This window comes from Monomorium pharaonis, chromosome 3 (genome assembly GCF_013373865.1).
Source record: "Monomorium pharaonis isolate MP-MQ-018 chromosome 3, ASM1337386v2, whole genome shotgun sequence".
NCBI lineage: Eukaryota > Metazoa > Arthropoda > Insecta > Hymenoptera > Formicidae > Monomorium > Monomorium pharaonis.
Window position 1 is genome coordinate 3,208,586 of NC_050469.1, and position 16,397 is coordinate 3,224,982.

At 37.2% G+C, this 16,397-nt stretch overlaps 2 protein-coding genes across 6 annotated transcripts; one reads left to right on the forward strand and one right to left on the reverse strand.

The window, feature by feature from the left end:
- Nucleotides 1-1,252: 1,252 nt before the first annotated feature.
- On the reverse strand, nt 1,253-10,126 carry LOC105835932 (synaptojanin-1). Its single transcript, XM_012679596.3, has 7 exons — nt 9,621-10,126; nt 8,352-8,706; nt 7,321-7,485; nt 5,998-7,052; nt 5,195-5,769; nt 4,509-4,683; nt 1,253-4,416 (listed from the first exon to the last, which is right to left on the reverse strand). Exons 1-7 carry the CDS (start codon nt 9,745-9,747, stop codon nt 3,386-3,388), a joined length of 3,483 nt encoding a protein of 1,160 aa, XP_012535050.1. The 5' UTR covers nt 9,748-10,126; the 3' UTR covers nt 1,253-3,385.
- A 2,302-nt stretch (nt 10,127-12,428) lies between these two features.
- Nucleotides 12,429-16,330, forward strand: LOC105828125 (carnitine O-palmitoyltransferase 2, mitochondrial). Of its 5 annotated transcripts, none has more exons than XM_012666331.3 (7): nt 12,695-12,946; nt 13,036-13,076; nt 13,477-14,041; nt 14,425-14,958; nt 15,046-15,535; nt 15,627-15,819; nt 15,928-16,330. In XM_012666331.3, exons 3-7 carry the CDS (start codon nt 13,520-13,522, stop codon nt 16,052-16,054), a joined length of 1,866 nt encoding a protein of 621 aa, XP_012521785.1. In that variant the 5' UTR covers nt 12,695-12,946; nt 13,036-13,076; nt 13,477-13,519; the 3' UTR covers nt 16,055-16,330. The 5 variants fall into 5 exon arrangements, with proteins under 5 accessions (XP_028046530.1, XP_012521785.1, XP_012521784.1 ...); XM_012666330.3 differs by having other exon boundaries at nt 12,695-12,916; XM_028190729.2 differs by lacking the exons at nt 12,695-12,946; nt 13,036-13,076 and adding an exon at nt 12,429-12,688.
- Nucleotides 16,331-16,397: the final 67 nt, after the last annotated feature.

Sequence of the window (16,397 nt, forward strand, 5' to 3'; positions counted from 1 at the left end):
TTTATTAGACCATTCAATACATATATACATGTCCAGTGTTTTACATCTTGTACAGATAAGGCCCAGTTTAATTGATAAAACGCATCAATTACGCACGTGAAGAAGTGCGTATTGCAGAAGGTGCAGGACGAAAACTATATTATACATGTAATATAAGTGTACATCGAAAACAATTATTTTTACATTAGCTATACCATCTTTATTATACTAATTTACACGTATGTATACATCCACTTTCCTGCGATTAGAGCCACTGTTATGTAACTGAACTGAAAGTGATGAAAATTAAGAGTATGTACAATTTATAATAGGTATTTTCCAGCAAAAACGCTGTATTGTGTCGTGCACTTGTTGAAACTCTGGATTTAAAAGACTATTTTATAACTCTTTTAACGATAGTGTAGGTATCATTATATTGCAGCTTTGTATTATATAAAATACTTGCGCCATGTATAACGATATCGATCAGAATTGTCAGGTTGAAACATATTTGCCTAAATTTGAGTTTTGTTATTATCCCAGCTTTTTGGGAGAATAAAGTTTAGGATAGAAAAATATAAAGATTTATAGTATTTTTAAGAGTTACAAAATAGAGGCTTTAGTTTCTAAAAATATCACTAGAGTTAACAGTATTAACAAAGTTAACAGATTTTTATATTATTTATATATGTAACAAGAATATAGTATAATAATATATAGGTAGTATAACAGGTTTGTTTTTTTATTTCGAATATTTTTATTTTTAGTAAAAAGCGAACGAAAAAGAATATTTAGGAAAATTAAAGAAATATTTCAAATTTATATTCATATAAAAAATAAATACAATTATTATATTTTTTTTAAATGTTGATAACATTTTAACACTTGTATTTTTACAGTGTCAAGCAATGTAACATGTTACAGTTAAGATACTCTCTATTCGGAACACAGTATCACATCGTCGTTTGTAACACTGCTGGAAAATACCTATAAATTAATATTTTGATTGCCGTATCATAGTATTTTTTTATAAATTATGATGACGCCTATGTATCAATTATGACAATTTCATTCTCCACTTAATTCGCATTCGTTGTTCACTCCGTAAATAACAAATTAAAATACAGTCATAGGACATTCGTATCATGCACAATAGAAAACATGATACTGTGTCCTCTAAAATAAGAGAATAAAAGAATAAGAGAATAAGAATTAAGAGGATTTAGAAAAGAAATATAAGGCGTTGGACCCGTTGGGACGGACATTTTAGGAATTTTGGTGGAATGCAAAATATAGGAACTTAAAAATTAGAAAACAGTGTAAACGAAACATAATTATACATAGGATGACCTTAAATTAATTGAATTAGCCGCCTTCAGCACCGCGTGTGAGAAAGGGGAAATTCAGGTGAGTAATTATAAGAAATATCTTACCTTGCATCTGTGAGAATACTGTTGTGTTTGAGTCTACCCTTTTCCTTCTATCGCGCATCATACTACACACGATTAATTGTAAAATTAAGTTTACTCCTCAGAGTTTTACCGCAATTGTATTTTTTGGTAGTTTTACGCTACTGCAATACCGCGAAGACTCTTAAAATCCTTAAAAGTGATTCTAACATTGATAAGAGATTACATCTTAAGTTATTAATATACAATACAAGCAGTGGCAACTATAATATTATTACCGCAAGTATTTCATCGTTTAAACTCTGATTATTATATCAACGTGTTCATGATATATCCAATTTCACAACGATTTCAACGGGCTTTGAATATACATTTTAAATTTGTGTCAACAATTATATAAATCGATTGGATCTTTGAAACAATAGAATCATTTGCGCCATTTTAAACATATAGAGCGTAAATAATGATTTCCCGCGTCGTTACGAGAATAGCTCAACAGGATTATATTATTACCATGGAAACGCAAAGAACGGTGTATTCGATAAGCTCAAGAAAGATTCGTATGAACTTAGCCGATAAAGAATGTTTTTTTTTAAACAATCTTGTGGAATTATTTGTAAGATAAATGATCAGTGGCTGAACATTTAAGATCTTTATTGAAGACATATTTTTTTTATCAAAATGCTTTTGTATACTTTTTTATATATAGTAAAGTTTTATATGATAAAAACTTTAAATTTTTTTTTGGCATTTTAAATAATCTGCAAATTACAGAATCTATTTCAAATTAATTTCAATCAATTATTTTTAAACATTAATATAAAGACACACAATAATGTTTCCACACATTACTTTAAAGTTAAAGACTTATAATTATAACAATATTATAAAGATAATATTATAGATATAATTTATTGAATTGTCTACAAAGGAATAATTCTAGAATAATTACTTACATTAATAAAAAGTATTTGAGACATTTTAAATGAATATTAAGAATACAACAATAGAGCGAATATTGCTCAAACATAACTTTTATTAATAACTATAGACAATTAAACATGTGACAATTAAAAAAACCTTATACTCAAAGGATTATTTTTAAATAAAATATTAAAATATTTCTTTTAAAAGTTAATAACTTTTTTGCTTATAAAAATTATTTGCTCTTAGTAAAATAATTAAGGATTAAAATCAATCATCTCATATTATATACCCTAGCTCGTTGTAATAATTATTATTTAACTAAATATTATATAACAATTCTAGTATATACAAGCCTAACATATCAATGATTTTTTTTAATATTTAAGATTTATATTTTTTAATAACAGTTTCTTTAATATATGTTCAGAAACTTACATGTAGCCACTGAGACACTTATTCATTATTTCATATATTATAAATACTTTTAAAATATAATTAAACAGATTTATAAACAATTTTAATTATTTAATAATACATTATGCAGTTAGCCAACATGGATAAGTTAAAGTTTTGTATAAAATCATTTATTATATTTAAAATTTCAAAATGCAATTAAAAAAGGTGATAAGTTATCCAGATAATTATAATTATATGGATATTTAATAAACTCTTTATAACTCTTTAAAAGTCTTCATACAAACGACATTATAAGAAATTTATTTTAAAAAATATACTTTGTCGGCTAAGTTTCTACAAACTCAAGAACGACCTACAGTACAAATCTACAATTATTTATGCGACTGGAGATCGAAAATGACATGTAATTACCTCCGACTCATGATGACTTCACCAATCACTTTCAGAGTAATCACAAAATAGAATTCGGCATTCTTAACTACGCTACGCGGATCTGGAACTCAGTTTGGAAGTGAAGACGACTGCTGTCATCTTGTTGTTTAATCATAAATAATCACATGTACTAGAATATAATGCTAAACGTACCGGAAATCTGGCCTAGTAATAGGATATGCGTCCCATTTATGGGTCCTATCTACTTTGCGTCCCTTTTTTTAGTGAGGATTTCTAGCTGGAATGGGTGGTCCGCCGGTAGTTCTCGCTGGAACGGGTGGCGGAGCGTTCGTCGGGGGTAGACTCGGCGGCGGATACTGTGGAGGCGGCGGAGCTTGTCTGTGCGGCAACGGAGGAGGCACCGAGCTGGGAGGCGGTGGTCTGTTCACTGGTTCCTGAGGACTATCCATACGCGGTAACGGCGGCGGTGGTCGATTTGGTACTGGATAATTCGGTGAACCATCGGGTATCTCCTCGTAGATGGCAGAATCTGGCGATAGTCTTTCGTCTTGTCGATCATCTTCCATCACTGCAGGTTCCGCGATCGGCGGTGTCACCGGGCGCGAAAACTGACTGGGAATCACGCTAAAGACACCCGCTCGCGGAATCTGCTTCCGCTCATGAGCGGGACTCTTCGGTGGTTGAACAGGTCGACCGGGCGGTGCCGGTCTTGGGGGCGGCATTACACCGTTTGGGCTGCCCCTGCTGGGGGACGGGCGCTCAGCAATTTCCAGCTGTTCCAGTCGTTGCATAGGACTTCTCAATGGCGAATCCGCCGTGAATTGAGCTACCGTGGTGTTGCTACAGATCTCGATCTCTTTTTCGATTTCTTCTACCCAATTGGGCGATTTCAGAGATAATTTCAATGTCTGACCGCACACCTGCGTCATGCCCTTCTTCGCCGCGGCTAAAGCGCACTGGCCGTCCCTGAATGTTACCCAGATCGTCTCGCCAACGTAACGTACCAGAATCGCCTCGCCGATGTGGGACAGATCTTGTATCAGCGCGAACATTAGATTATTATCGAATACGCTGTCCATGTCTTCGACGTCCTCTACCGCTTTGACTATTATAGTGCCATCGGGTGGACCCAGATCTTGTATTACTTCCTTGAACACGCGCTCACGTTTCTCAGGATCGACACAGTGCACGTCTATGTCGATCGTTGCGATTACCGGTCGATGATCGCTCTGTTTCAATTCCGCCCTGCCATAGTAGATGAGCTTTCCTGGATTCCAATCTGTAGGTGAGTCTGAAATATATTTTTTTAAACTTGATACAATACAATTACTTTTGTACATATAACTTTACGTATAAATGTCCATGTAATAGAAAAAAACCAACCAATATCAGGTATTTGCTTTCTGCGCTTCCATAGAACTCTGTCTGTCCATGCGGGTGCCCGACATTTTTCACTGGTATCGTAATCATCCGAGAACAGATCATATTTGTACGTAGGAGCAAAAGTAATGGGTCCCTCCTGGAAATTCTTAAAGACGTTGCCTTGTTCTTGTTGAACCTTAAAATTTAAAAAAAGTCATAAAATGTATACTGTTAGCAACGGAGTTAGAAACATTATTTTATAACGTAACGCATTGCCATTACTTTTTGTAAAAAGTAATCCATTACTGTTATTCGTTACTAATTTTCAAAAGTAACACGTTATCGTTACTTATAAAGTACCGATTCGTTACTTTTTCGTTATTTTATATATTAACTTATTATGTATTACTTTATACTGTATGTATTCGCATGAATCTATTGAATTAGTATAAACATAATAGGAAACTAAAGCAACAAAAAAAAAGGAATGGCTGAATTCGTGATTACCATTACTATAAAAATGTAACGATGTCACCATTACAGACAGAAAAAAGTAATAATTATTATTTTTAAAAACGCTAACACATTTCTTTCTAATTTAGCAATTAAAACTTTTGGTATTACAACGATAAAGAGATTTGTTCATATTTCCGATATAATTTATTAATAAACAAAGAAAATATGAATTTCTAACGTTATACTCGTACCCTCAACTGGTCGTATTGCAGTATTTGGTCAAATTCGTTTTGCTTGATTAATTCCTTCATTTCGTCCTTATCCATGTCGACTCTGTAGTTGAAGTCACCGCACCAAAACACATAATCGTGAGTATTCAGGGTTCTACCCATAGGAAACGTTATCTTCCTTGTGATCTCGGCATAGTCGGCATTACGTTCGTTCACCTGGGACTGGCCGGCAGCAAAATGCGCGCACACAAAGCAAAAGGACGTGGAGTACAGCACACATCTGATCGCTGCGGCGCCCTTATTTCCGGTAGCACCTCCCAATCCTGTTTTCACGCAGTCTACTGCCACGTCACGCAGGTACGGCGCATGGACGGGTCGTATGAACAGGTACAAGCAAACACCGACCAGCTGCTGATATGTCACGAGAACGTATTCCGTGTCCTTGCACAACTCTTTCTGCAACTCCTCGGCCCAAGCCTTGGCGTTGTCCGTGCTGGCGGCCATAATATTACTGGCGTTTAGGTCGACAATCTCCTCGAATCCTATTGCAAATATATCTACAGGAACATTGTCACGCTGCTGCAAGGACACTAAAGCTGAAAAAAGATATAAAGATTGAATTATGAAAAATTTATATACATTTTTCATATTATATTAGATCATATAAAAAGTTCAATAAGCAAAAATTTATTGACGCTGTTGCACCAATAATTAATCTATAATGAAAATATATCTATGTTTCTGTAAAAGAATTACAAAGTAATTCTCTTCTCTTTTGAACACTTTATAACGATTGTTTTCAGAATTTCAGTGTTTATACTTACACGAAGATCTACCTGGTCCATCAAATAACCAGTCGGACAAAGACACGTCCTTGTAAACTACGCTACGGAAATGCTTGCCCCCGTTAACGTTGTAAGTACCGATGCTCACCCTGAGATTCATCGTATTCGTGTACTCGTTATAGCGCTTGCACATCTCTCGCAGGAGATTCGGCGCAGCGTGCAACATGTTGGATGGTAACAACAAACGTGCTCTATCAGCCAGTTCTGTATTTAACGTCGAGCCTAACAATAGAATATCGATCGCCTCTTGCTTATTGGAGTCGAGTAAATTATTTTGTATCGTTCTGGCTGCCGATCTTGCGCCGTCCATCAGCTTGGAACTGCCCTGGATGGCGCCGGTGCCTGCGTATATCTTGCTGACCTCGTTGCCATTGTTGATCCACATCTGACGGAACACCTCCTCGAATCTCGAGACCATCTGCTGCTTCTCCATTAGCTTCAACAGACTCATCTGTTTGGCCAGCATCTCGAGCGCAAAGAATGTTTGCACGCAGTTTGTTCTATCCAAACAGTCCAGACAGTTCGTTCTGATGGTGCCGGTCTGTTCGAGAATCACGGTGTTACCGACCGCGTAGAACAGCGAAAACGATTCCAAGTACTTTTCGACCCTCGCCTTCAGTTTCGAAAGATTCTTTATGTTTCCGCCGCGGCATTCCTGATGATAATCGAACAGGATGTGCGGCACATCCTTGTACTCCGACATATTGTGATGGGTCTGAAACAATTGGCTTAACATCGCTTCCCCCTCCTTACTGCCGATCAGACTGGAACCGAGAAGGTTGACAATAACTTGTTGACCATATCGCTTCTTGATCATATCCAAGTGCCTATCGAAAGCGGGCGCAGAGGTCTCGAAACCACGCGAGATCTTTACTTTATGTGAGCCAACTTGTATACCAGGCTGTTCCCAAAACAGCGGTACCGAACCTCTCGTCTGAACGTAAGACGTTACCTCGTTGTCTATGTAAATTACCTGTTCTGTCTCCACAAAATTCGCCACGTGTCCATCATCGTTGGTTCCCCTAACGTTGAATCTGGAAACAAATAATTCATTTTTTGTTTTTAATGAAAGTTTCGTAATGATACACTGTATTTTGATCAAGCCATATGCTCCGACAGATTTTTGTTTCATAATGTGATATGTATACACGATATGAAGTCACATGTTATATTTATTGCGTGAGATATATCTCTTATCAAGCACTGATAATTCCTGACATTACGCGAACAAGAATATGTATCTATAATGTGATCTGCGCATCATCGTGTACTTTTCCATCAAATAGAAAAAAATTATCTTACCTAGTGCCTGCACGTTCGCAACTTAATCTAGACATTAGCACCGCTCGAGCTTGTCTGTGTCCAACATAGACGGTTCTAATCTCCACGCTACCGCACATTGCTTTCAATAACCATTGACTCGTGTCCACGCCGTATCTTAATAGATGAATGTGCAGCATTCGATTCCTGGTGCAATAATTTATTAGATTAGATATCTCTTTTATGCGCATCTTCTATAAATAGTAACATATAATTCGTATTTGAATCTTGAAAACTTTCTATTCTAAAAAAGATGTGTGAATCAAGATTTTTAATGCTAAATAGAACCAAATCGACAAAATTTACTTTTTATAGCTTATATCAAATCAAATTGTTCAAATATAACTTTTAATTAACAACATTATTAAATTTTAATATTGTATGTACACACACACGCACACACACTTACGCATACATACACACAGTACCCTCCATAAGTTTGGAAATCTCTACATTTTACAAATAAACAGTCATATTCTGTGCAAATTTTTAATACAAATATATGAACAAATATATGAATATTCAAATGACGATTAATAGTTGCAGCTAGGACACTTGCAGTATTTATGCACGCCAAAAATATATCAAATCATCATTTCGAATCACAAGGAAGCACTTCTAAGCATTAAGGCATTTTTTCATTAAGGTAAAAATAAAGGCTTTGAAGAATCTAAAATTTAATAGAAATTCTTCCAAGAGACCCTTTTTTATACTATGTACACATATATGTATTCATTTTTCTTTTCCTTTTTTTAAGTTAAATATTTAAAAATCAAAATAAATCAATTTTGTTTTTTTATACCATATGTTTTCTTTTATATTGTACACTTTTGTAGAGTGTTTCTAAATTAATAGAGAGTATACACGTGTTTCATATTCAAACTTTTTAGAAAATTTTCAAATAGTTCAGATTCAAATCTGAATCGAATCTTATTCGATTCGATTTAATTCGAATAGTTCACACATTTATAGTCTTTGCTACAAAAGTCTTCTACAAACTGTTTTACACTGACCAGAAAAATCTGTTATCTGTAGTCGTCGATTTGCATCTTCTCTGAGCGCTTAATGTGATATCCAGTGATTCCTGCCCGGAGGACCAGGAGAAATAAAACGTTCCGGAGTTCAGAACCTTTCTGACCTCAGATACGCGATCCTCCGTTCCCTGACTGTAGAATAGAGGCACAAAACTCGACTGCGTTATCCGAAAGACCTCCGATTCGCCGATCTTTCCGACGGAGAAGCATCCAGTGACCAAGACAAGGTACAGCAGAGTGTTCTCACCCGCATTTAGCTGCAGAACACCTAGGCATCCATATGCGTCCAACAATTTGGTATATTTCAGCTTTAGGAACTCCTGCTCCTCGGCGGCTGAAAGTGATACGTACCCATGAGAATCATCTAGTGTCAAATTGAGAATACTACTTGTAGAAACACTTGACAATAGGATTATTTAAAAACTTTATTATATAGAATGTAGTAGAGCAAGAGATTGACTTGATAAAATAGGGAAAGATGAAAAGAAAATATACTGAGGGCGATTTAAAAAGAGAAAGTTATAAAAAATTAAAGAAGTAAAAGGAAGATAGGAACAAGAGACTAAGTTGTAAAACAAGAATTTCATAATATTATAATAATATAATAATATAAATTATAAATCTCTAGTCATTAACAAGCTACGTTAGGTGAGTTTAGAAATAAAAGAAAGCAGCTGTTTAACCAATAAGAAACGTTGTGAGTCTCGAGATTTCAGTTAGCCACTCAATAAAAAGCTGGAACCGTGGCCAAGTTTTATATTGTAAACCAAATCGCCACGTAAACTAAACAAGTTCTATTCTACTTGAGTTATAATATATCTACAGATACTTTCATAAATACTTTGGTTGTATACAACTATTATACAACTATTATTACACTGCACTCTATAAAAATTAAAGAACAGAATAGGCCCTTAAAACACAATATAAGAACTCTCGAGGTATAAAGGTGATGACGCTAGCTAGGAGTTTCACGGTTGAAAATCGCAATCGTGATGGGGATGATCAAAACGTCACGAAAAACACCGAATCCTAGTTCGCATTCCAGCGAACAGCGCGTGGTTGTCACAACGTGTGCAGTTCGATCGGCCTCTCGACGTCTTACTCGTGGTTCCTTCCTCGCGTACTTCTACTTGAAACGCGTGTGTGGGAGGATAAAGCGGGATAGAGCGGCCGGCGCGACGTCCCCGTGAGAACCGTTCGTGGACCGTCTCTCCTGAGTTTCCTTTTTCCTTGCCCGTTACTTACAAAGGACCGCGATCGCCTGCGACTCGAAGAGCAGTGTCTCCTTGCGGCCCCGCTGCTCGAGTATGACCGAGTGCGGCTTCGGCGAGTCTAGCTTCTCGTAGACGCGAAAGCCCTTGCCCATCGCCATTGTTGCGCGCTCGTGGTCTCCCTGTTGCGGCAACGATGATATGAGAACAATAACGATACGACGACGACAACAACGAGGATGACGACGGCGACGCTCTATGGAGTAGATGTGTCACGACAGTGTTTCGTCCGCCACAACACGTCGCGCCGCGACAAGCAAACACCGACACGACACACGACAACGTCCTCACCGTGACTGGCGGCGACTGAAGAAAACCAACCACCGCTGTCTATTCTGTCAACCGTCGTCATCGATGATGCGTCTCAACGAAGACCCGCCGGCTCTTCCGCGGGAGCTTTTGGTAGCTTGGAAAATTTCGCTCGGCGCCCTCTCAGAAAATATCACCGTCCAGTTGATCGCATGAAAAGATTGGTTAATTGGAGCTCTGTTAATTTGACCGATGAAAATTATAGTGTTAATATAACTAAGCGGCACCTAAAATATTTATATTGTAATATGTTTTTCAGTACAAAATGTATAAAAATATTTCCAAAATATAGGTAATAATTGTTTGAATATTTTATAAATTATAATTTATCAAAATATAGTTTATTGTTTTTTATTCCTACCTAAATGGCATTTATGCTGCAGAAGCCATTACAAATCAAATTATTCTTTATGCTTATAATTCTTTGCAGTATTTTTCGAAATTAATACAATCAAAAAATGTTTTTGTTATCAATTAGAAAAATAAAAAATATTTAATAAACTAGAGAGAACGGTCATCGCGTCGTTTTAGGTGTTTTCATCCATCAGCGCCTCTATATGCACAAAATATGCACATTGAACTACGTAATCAAATATCTATGAATTCCGTAGGTAACGTGCATGACTTTTTGGGTCTCTTCTATGCTATGTACACGTTTATTTAGTTCTGTTTCATGCTATACCCTATACCCGTAAATTTTACAATTATAAGCATTCATTTTTTAAATCTGTTTTATGCAAATGTGCATAATTGTGTTCTATAAATCTGCAATACCACATATATATGATAGAAATTCAATTAATTGATTTAAAAATTCACTCACCGATTGCTGTCGCTGCTCCTGCTGCTGATGCTGCTGCTGCTACTGCTACATTCCTTTTCCGGAATACCGAGTCGCTCCATGGGTGCCGCTTTCTGCTGACATCATCCTGCTATTTTGAATCGAACTGCACATTAATAACGATCGCCCGATACTTTATTCGGCAATCCCGATATTACGGATAATATATCATACACACACGAGTAAAACGTAAACCGCGTGCGAGAATTTCACTTGGCGCGACCGTTATACATTTGAAAAAATATACGTGAAAAGGACGGCTCGTCTGTTAGTGCGACGGCATTCTCAAAATCACTCAACACCGTACCTGCGCACAAATGAATACGCGAGACACGCCGGAGTCAACAGAACGTCCGACCGGCGCTGCTGGAGTGGCGTACGTGACTGGAGCGCGGAGCAACGGAGCAATATGGCGGCAGCGGCGCAGGCGCGGCGAGTGGCGCCGACTAGCGCCGAGTACCGCCGAGTCTGCCTGCCAACGGTCACGTATGCCCCGTACGCTGCTGCCGCCATGTTTCTTTGCGCTCTAGCGCCGGTCGGACGTTCCTTGAGTCCGTGCGTGTCTCGTGTGTTCAGATTCGAATTGTGCGCAGGTACGGTGTTGTGTTAAGAGTGTCGTGACACTAACAAACGATACGCGAGCCGTGTGAGATCGTCGTAGCAGAGGTCGTATTAATGTGTAAAGCGCGGCATCGTGCGTTTGCCTTCGGTTTTGAGTGAAGTGTGCATTCGAGCAAGTGTTTGTTCGAAGGGAATACGTACGTTCGGTAAAATATCGCGAGTGCCAATTAAGTGAAGTGCTACTAGTCGAGCATACGAAATTCTCGAAACAAATTTGTCTCCGCTCGTTGTATCTCGGCGCGTAATTTTCATTCAAACGGTTTTCTCACCGCTTTCCTCAACCTGCGTTTCCACGAAGTTACGTGACGTTACGCCACTTTCGTGCCGTGTTGATTTTCGTTCCGAGCAAAGTTTTCGTGTGCCCGTATTCGCACGAGGAGGATACGCAATCTTTTCGATAGAATGTGGATCGTGAATTAATTAATAATGAAACTTTACTAGTGACTACGTGATGTCGTCGCGCGATCAGAGATATAAAACCGGAAAAGGAATGTAGCAGTAGTAACAACAGCAGTATCAGCAGCAGGAGCAGCGACAGCAATCGGTGAGTGAATTTTTATCAAATCAATTAATTGAACTTTTATCATGTACATGTGATATTGCACGTTTATAGAATACGATTATGCACATTTGCATAAAACAGATTTAAAATATGAATGCATATAATTGTAAAATTTACGGGTATAGCATGAAACAGAACCAAATAAACGTGTACATAGCATAGAAGAGACCCAAAAAGTCATGCACGTTACCTACGGAATTCATAGATATTTGATTACGTAGTTCAATGTGTACATTTTGTGCACATAGAGGCGCTGATGGATGAAAACACCTAAAACGACGTGATGACCGCTCTCAGGTTTCTCTCTGAATAAATTTAAGAAAGCTACAGTTTTTAATTTTATAACCCTCCAAAATATCCTTAAAAATATTTCTTATTAAATACTAAATATGTGCTCCGAAAATCATCAGAAATATATTTATGTCAGCGTAAGAAGTAAGGAGTAAAATAAGGAGCAAAAGTATTATCTGAATCAGGTGCAAGGAGTAGAACTACACTTACACCACGTTTCGAGTTTATTTCTCTACAATTCTTGCTATCTTCTTTGATGATTTCATTGTTCGCATAAATATAAAAGGAAGAATGCAAGCGTATAGTTCAGCTTCAATGTATTCGATCCAATCTGATTACATAGAAATATATATTCGATATACTTGTGCTCTTGATTGTACACACGCAACTAATTTCAGTTAGCCATTCCTGTTGCGTGGTACGTACAGTAGAAAGAGAAAAAGAGAGAGAAAGAGAGAAAGAGAGGATGTCACTGTTGTCATTAGGCATACATACGTATACAGTTGTACGTTGATCTCTCGTGAGAGACCTCTCATGAATTTTCTATATTTTTTTTCGTTTGAAAGTTTTAATTGAGTTAGAAGTAAAAGCGTCGCATTACAACGAAATGTTTGCCCTAACGAAAAACGGACTCCAAAAGTCTATGGTAAACTAATGTGCTTGGCGTACATATGCTGTATATACTTTTAATTGTCTAATTAGTATATTAAAATGGTACACACACTTTTCCGTTTATTTTCTCTTTCTCTGTTATGTATATTACAGATAAGCCGTGGCGGGGTGGCACTAACTCAGCAATTCGCTAGGTAGAAGTCTTTTGTTTTCATTGTATTTCGGTGTGTAGTAGTAGAGACAGAGTGGTATCACATGTCTTTTGTCGATTTTAAAATTGTTTATTCTTCATATGTCTTTTGTTTTTGAAACTTTAAAAAAGTTAATATTCTTATCACAACTGTGAAATTAGCTGCTATGTGATTATTGTAATTTGAATGATTCTGCAAAGTAAAGGCACCGAAATTTAAATGCAGCTGCTTGAGCACAGTTTTACAACTTAGTTCAACCGGAGTTCATTCAATAATGTATCAAATGGAGAAGAATTTGTTTTATATAAAATAATTCATAGTTAAACTCCAGTTAAACTAAATTATGGAACTGGACCTTGTTGACCTTAATCGAGGAAACAGTCATCAATTATCTATTTTGCAGAAGCACTGCATCGTCATCGTACGACACCACCGAATATCAATACATGCAGATGAGCAAGGTGCCGACGTTGCACTTTCAAGCGTCCCTGCCCCGTTTACCAATACCGAAGCTCGAGGACACGTGCAGGCGGTATCTGAATGCGCAAAAGCCTCTGTTGAGCGACGAGCAGCTGCGACACACGTCATCTTGCGTATCGAAGTTCCTCGCCAGCGAGGGACAGGGCCTACAGAAGCTGCTGCTCAAAAGCAACGCCGATAACTCACATACCAGCTACATCAGCGAGCCATGGTTTGACATGTACCTACAGGATCGCAAGCCCCTACCAATCAACTACAATCCCTTCTTGGTTTTCGTGCCAGAATCCGATCCGAAATATGACAATCAATTGGTGAAAGCGACCAATCTCGTCGTGTCGTCGCTGAGATTCCTAAGGTCACTCAGGGATAACATTCTGGAGCCAGAGGTGTTCCATTTGAAACCTGAAAAGTCGGACACCCAGTTGTTTCGCAATGTCACTAAACTGATCCCATCTCGCTTTAGCTGGTATGGCGCTTATTTATTTAAGGTACGAATAAACTGAACACTTCAAGTTACAATGGATGCATATCCTAATAAACTTATATTTTGATGAATTTGTTCAAACTGTTTGTCAGAAACAGGTGATTATTCGTTTCAGCAAGTTGTACAAATTCAAATGAAGAAACAAATCTATTTGAACGATCAATTTGTTCTGACGAGTTCATGCGACATCTAAAGAATACATGCACTGTAATCACTCTTATTGAAATGTTATCGTTTGTTCTGATATGTTTGTTAGAAAAAAAAGTTCGTCAGAACACGCATCCACTGCAATTGTAACCTTATGCAAAATATTCCAAAATAAATGGGTGGAAAATACACAAAAATCTGTAAAAACAAGTTTTAACAACAAATTTTTTTTTATCGTAGGCTTTTCCATTGGATATGTCCCAGTACAAGAACCTGTTTAACACAACGAGAATACCGGAGTTAGGAAAAGATAGAATCTTTCACAATCCTTCAGGCAGGCACTTGGTCGTAATGAGGAGAGGTCATTTTTATGCGTTTGATGTTCTGGATGCGAACGACTCCATTCGCAGTCCTAAAGAGATAGCTGCGTGTTTGAAGGCCATTTTGGAAGACGACAGACCATCGAACAGACATCCCGTAGGTGTTCTCACGTCATTGGAAAGGGATCAGTGGGCACGGGCGCGCACACATTTGGTCGAAACGGGGAATCGAGAAATTCTCCAAAAAATCGACTCTGCTGTATTTGTGATGATCTTGGACGATGAAACAATCGGTACCGAGTATAACAAGTTAATTAAAACGTATTTACATACGGACGGTACCAATCGATGGTTTGACAAGTCGTTTTCCCTCATTGTTTCCAAGGACGGTTACGGCGGCATCAACTTCGAGCATTCATGGGGCGACGGTGTTGCGGTACTCAGATTCTTCCAAGTGAGCAATATTGTTTAAGCTTTAAGTATATTGCTATTACTATAAACGTTTGAGAATTTTAAAATGTAAAAATTCATTATTCTACAGGACGTGAAGGCCGACATATCGAAGAAACCTAGATTTCATCCTAACGAAGTGGATGAATTGTCTAAAGAGAGTGCAAATGTAGAGAAATTACAATTTTCTATAGACGCTAAGAGCGAAAACATTATCGATCAGCAGAAAAGAGATTATCAAACATGGGTAAATCGACTGTGTGTCGATTTCATGATTAATGAGGAATTTGGTAAGAATCAATGCAAGAAGCTCGGGGTAAGTCCGGACGCTGTAATGCAGCTGGCATTCCAGTTGGCATTCTATACCCTAGAAGGCAAATCGGTACCAACTTATGAATCTTGCAGCACAGCTGCATACAAACACGGTAGAACAGAAACCATCAGACCCTGTACACTGGAGACTAAAGCGATTTGCGTCGCTATGACTCAGAAGCAAATCGAGCTTTCTAAATCAGAATTAAAGAAAATGATAATTGAATGCAGTAAAGCTCATAACGTGCTCACGAAAGAGGCCGTAATGGGTAATTAGTTTAATTATTAGGCAATTTTTAAATAAACAGATTTGTAGAGAAAGAATGTATATTAAGATTTGATAAAAATATTATGTTATAGGCCAGGGATTCGATAGGCATTTATTCGCTCTGAGAAAAATTTCAGAGAAATCGGGTTCGGTTAAGCCAACCATTTTTCAAGATCCCGCTTACGATGCCTTGAATTACATCATATTGTCTACATCTACCTTGTCGAGTCCAGATGTAATGGTTGGTGGATTTGGACCAGTAGTATCTGATGGTTATGGAATTGGGTAAGACATTCGTGTATTCCATTGACATTGAAAATAATATAACTGTTAGCATTTTGTTATGTTCTTCAGATTATATATATTTTTTAACAGAAATAATGTATTGTTTAGATATATGATCCAAGAAAATCGTTTGGGTTCAGTCGTGACGAGTTATGATGGCAGTCGTAACGCCAATCAATACATACAAGCGCTAGTACATGCTTTCAAGAGCATCCATGACGTATTAATCACGTAATTATGGTTATGTAATTTGCCTGATATAGTTCATTACTTTTTTATTTGGATATACTTTTGATCGAAATCCATTGACAGCTATGTAATATTGTACATTTGTATAGGTAAGAATGTTTATAATCATGTTATTCATATCAGAGATAAACCTAAGTATCTTTTAAGTATGTTTTTAGATAGCTTAAACGTGGAGAAAGCAATAACTATGCAACGACCATTGTCTCTGATAATTAGAAACTTTTATACAATTGTTAAATAAATATTTTTAATACTTTTTAAAGGATTCATTTGTGTTAATTTTCGTAATTAACTATTTTCCCATTAAATTAGCTAGTGATTAGATGTAC